The sequence below is a fragment of the Humulus lupulus genome, chromosome 6, assembly GCF_963169125.1.
Source record: "Humulus lupulus chromosome 6, drHumLupu1.1, whole genome shotgun sequence".
Lineage (NCBI taxonomy): Eukaryota > Viridiplantae > Streptophyta > Magnoliopsida > Rosales > Cannabaceae > Humulus > Humulus lupulus.
This window is the reverse complement of record NC_084798.1, coordinates 198,368,010-198,372,538: the sequence shown is the minus strand read 5'-3', so window position 1 is coordinate 198,372,538 and position 4,529 is coordinate 198,368,010. Positions and strand designations below refer to the sequence as shown.

Genomic DNA, 4,529 nt, shown 5'->3' with positions numbered 1-4,529 from the left:
TATTTAATAATATAGAAGAGAAGAGGCTCACAGTCTTTATAACTTAGGAGAACATGTATTTTGTAGGTTATGAGGATTTATGATCACATTGGTTAGTACTTTCTTGCTATGTATAAGATTTAAGATTCTATTCAAATAGACATATATCAAGGAAGGGGATCAAATGACTCATTGAGGATTAGGTCGAGTGGTCATTCTCATGATTTTCTCTTATGTGATCTGGTCTGGGCTATGATCTATCTACCAAATTATTTTAAAATAAAAAAGAATCGGCCAAAGCTTAACTTAATTTTAAAATATCCAGCAGAAATCTAACATTTAGGGATCTCAGCTGATATAAACCCAAATGTAAGAGAATTTTATTTAATATTGGACGACATGTCACTACACACAAAACGACATACTCTTATAAACTACATGTCGTTTATAAAAAATTAACGACATCGGACTTTCCATTGCATAATTTTCTCTCCGGTTGCGGGAAGCATATAATCGTTCGCAACTTCGCGAAGCTTTGCACTTGTCTTCTCCCTTCTTTCGCAGCTAATTAGGGTTAGGGTTGGGGTTAAGGATTTCTGCACAGTCTCCACTCCTAATTGGGAACTTGTTCGATTATTGTACTTAATTCTTCGTTTTCTGGATTCATTTGTTTTTTACAATAGAATCGGTGAGTTTTTACATTTTCTTACAAGTCTTACACACATACTCTGTATATACATATGAAAAAAGTATAATACCTTTGAATTTTCAAGTATTTTTACATGATCAGAGTAAATTTTTAGTTTTTTCTGGGGAGGTCTGTGAATCTGATTATACGGTTTTGAATTAGGGGGAGAAAAGAGAGTTGAAAATTGCTTGTTAGGGTTAAATGGATCTTGAGACGGAGAACAGAATAGCTGCTATTCTTATGAAAGAAGCAGCAGAGTTGCGGCGCCAAGCTGAGAAAGATGGTGTATCTGTTTATCTTCATCAACCTAAACCCAAGGTCCGCCCTAATTCACGCTTTCTCACAGCTACTGTTCGTGGTGTACAACAAGGTAAGCTCTTTATAATTTGTATTTATTTATTGTATATTTTATTTAAAATTAAGGTACATTGTCTTAGTTTTTTAGACAAAGAAAGTAGCAAAAGTAGTTCGAGGATTTCTTATTAGTAAAGAGGGTTGCTGAGATGACTTTGAGAAACTATAACGATTTTCATGGTTTACTATGTGATCAACTTTGTACTTAGTGACCATTTAACAACCCTTATGATCACGGTTGATTGGCAAATTTCACTTTCTCATATATTACCATTTCGGCAAATTTGTCATTAGAAACTGCCAATGGTGCTTTAATGTTCGGGAATTGGCAAAGTTTGCTTTTTTGATAACCTTGTTTTGTTCATATCCTTAGTTTTACTCTCTGTTTTATATGTGAAATAAGATCAAGAAAGCTTGTATTCTGAGGAGAACAATACCTGGGATGCAGATGCATTTTTCTGTTTAATTCTTTGGCATTCTTTTGTCATTGGGCGCCTTTAAATAATAACTGGGATGGTGAGGCGTTTTGCTGTTTAATTCTTTGGCATGCTTCTGTCATTGGGTGCACTTAATTGGCATGGTGAGGCGTTTCGCTGTTTAATTCTTTGGCATTCTTTTGTCATTGGGTGCACTTAGAGAATTATGGAACCTCAATAGTGTCAATAGTTGGCAAAGGAACTTTTACTTATAAAACTTGTGTGTTTTTTTAAGGGGGATAATTGTAGTACTTTAGGCATCACCACATAATATGGGTAATTTGATTTCTAGTATATAATCATGTTTAAGAGTTTCTAGATGCTTGGGGGCAAATAATGTGTTGGGTACTTTGCCATTGTTTGCTCTTTGCATTGAGAATGTTATCTGTAGGAGTTTAATCATCTAGTGTTTTTTTGTTCATAGCTAATCGAGCTGTAGAAATCAATGAGATGTGGCGAGTTCGGCAAAAAGAGCTAGAATTGGACAATCGACTCAAAGGCAGGCCGAAGGATCAGAGAAGCAATGGTGCAAGGTACAGAAATGGTGATGACTTCACAAGTAACAGACACACAGCAGTAGATGATGGGGCAAATGCTTCATGCTCCTCAAGCAAAGGTTCCTTTTCAAGAAATGACGATGGCTTGAAGGATGAAGAACTTGAAGAATTTTTGCACTCAAGGTATAAATCAAACTTTACTCGTGTTTGATCATGTGTGACATTGAGATTTAACAAAATAAACAGGCGGTGAGAGAAAACTACATTTGGCTGATGCAAATGCATGGCAGGACCAAGCGCGGGAGAGGTGCTGTTGGACCAAGGATGGATGAAACAGGTCCTTATCTTCCCCGATGTCCAAACCCCAAGGAAGAGCTATCGACAAGCTTAGAGCATCGCCGTGTTGTTTGTGGTCGTGAGAAGCTTTCTTCCCTGGAGTCTTGTGAATCTTCTGAAGAAGAGACTGATGATGATAGGAAAGAAAAGAAGCGGAGGAAGACTCATTCTAGGAGCTCAAAGAAACCGAATAAAGACAAGCTTAAATCTAAAAAGAAATCGAAGGATAAGAAAAAGAAGAGAAAGGAGGAGAAAAGAAGCAAACGTGACCATTATAACATTTAACAATCACTTTCTGCTAGCCACTTGAGATTAACTCAAATGGTTGGGTAAAATGTGCATGTAAGGGATTTGGGGTTGTTTATTATATAAAAAATTAAGGGTTTTCTCTTAACTGTTTTTTATTTTTATTCAAAAAAATATCAAGAAATCCAATCACTTTCTACACTTCAAAGACCAAAATGCACGATTTGGGAAATCCCAATTTTCTGTCCAATTTGGTCACTGGTGCTGTTAATATATGATACTCATTTTACACATTCAAAATAGTGAGTTTCACTCTAAAGTTTTTGAATGGTTTAAAATATATGATATATTATTGTGTGCATTTTGAGTGCAAAACGGGAGTGTGCCTACCATTATTATTCGTACTTCTAACCTATAAAGGAGATGGCAAAGCGAACTTTGTACAGAGCCTTATTTGGCGATAGTCTGTTATTAAAAATTCATCTCAAATTAGACGTTGGGCTTGGGATCTCCTAGTAAGCATAAGTAAGTTTATTGGTGCTTATCAATCAAAGAGTTTCACTAACGCTATTGAAACATTGCTCCTGGTTCTTATATTGTTTGGTTTAGTGATATGCCAAGGGTGCGTTCCGTAACAATTAAATAAAAAGTTTTTTGTTTATTTAATAATTTTTTTAATTAAAATGATAATTGGTGTTCGGTAAAATAATTTTTATTTTCCATATTTTTATATTTGAATTAAATTTTTTTAAAAGTTTTTTCACTTTTTTTATAATCATCGTACTATTTATTCTCCCATTTTCGATCGAATCTTGCAGCATAGTCCTTGCCAGATCGATATTTTTTCTCCAGCCATTTAAGAAATAAGCACAAATCGAAAAATGAGATATTTGGTTAATTACTTATTAGAGTGTCTCACATTGAATATATGTGAGAATATCAATCCACATATAAAACCACGAGTTACTCTATTCATCACCAACTGATTTTGAGATAGAACCCTATGTGCCTTACCAAAACCCGTACTCTATACCTATGTAACATTTCATTCTCCAACTCTCTAAACTCTTCTCTTACAATCAAATCTTACATCCCTTACATCTATCAATCTCTCCTATTTTGATCTCTTCCTTTATATTACTCTTTCGCACCCGTCATCGACAATTTTTATTTCAAAGCAAAACAAAATGGTTGCACTATAACTTTTTATTTTTAAAAAGGGTAAATAGCATCCGAGGTCCCCAATTTATACCTATAGTATCACTTAGATCCTCATTTTAAATTTTTGAACACATAGGTCCCAATTTTCAATTAAATGATATAATTTAGTTCCTACACCCTATTTACCATTAAAAAAACATTAAATTTAAAGGAAAAACTATAATTATATTGTTTTTTTATTGTTTGTTTAATAAATTAAGTCTCCATCTTAACTTGCATCGCAAGAACTTTTACAACCAATCTTAAAACCAATTTTGTGTTATTACCTTTATGTCTGAACTCCTTCAACGAACGGTGATTGATTTTATCTCGAATATCGCTTTTTTTTCTTTCAAAGAAAGACTTGACGAATCTTCTCTTGAAGACAATTAGCTTCTTTCTCTCAAATAATCTTGATTAAGGATAAACCTCAACTTTTACATTTGATTGAGAGAAATAAATAGAAAAGAAAAATGATGACCATATTGTAGATCTTTTAAGGGTAAACCTCAATTCTTTACACTTAATTGAGGTTCAAACATCTTGTTTCACTCACATGTAACATGTTGTTTAACCCATATTTTTGACACAGTAAACTATTTAAAATTTCTCAAAAACTTGTGGGAGGTTTTCTATAACTACAATGTACACCATCATATAAAAAAATTGAAGTTATAACTTCTTCACATATCAAAAACATAAAGAGGCCTACCGATGGGTACTTTTTCATAGGTAACACTTGAGGATTTTCCT

General features: G+C 33.8%; 1 protein-coding gene across 1 annotated transcript; it reads left to right on the top strand.

Moving 5' to 3' along the window:
• The first annotated feature begins 475 nt into the window (after window positions 1–475).
• On the top strand, window positions 476–2,777 carry LOC133782930 (uncharacterized). The gene is made up of 4 exons (XM_062222401.1): window positions 476–667; window positions 830–1,037; window positions 1,922–2,177; window positions 2,285–2,777. The coding sequence occupies exons 2-4, from the start codon at window positions 869–871 to the stop codon at window positions 2,613–2,615; spliced, it is 756 nt and encodes a 251-aa protein (XP_062078385.1). The 5' UTR covers window positions 476–667; window positions 830–868; the 3' UTR covers window positions 2,616–2,777.
• The last annotated feature ends 1,752 nt before the right edge of the window (window positions 2,778–4,529 follow it).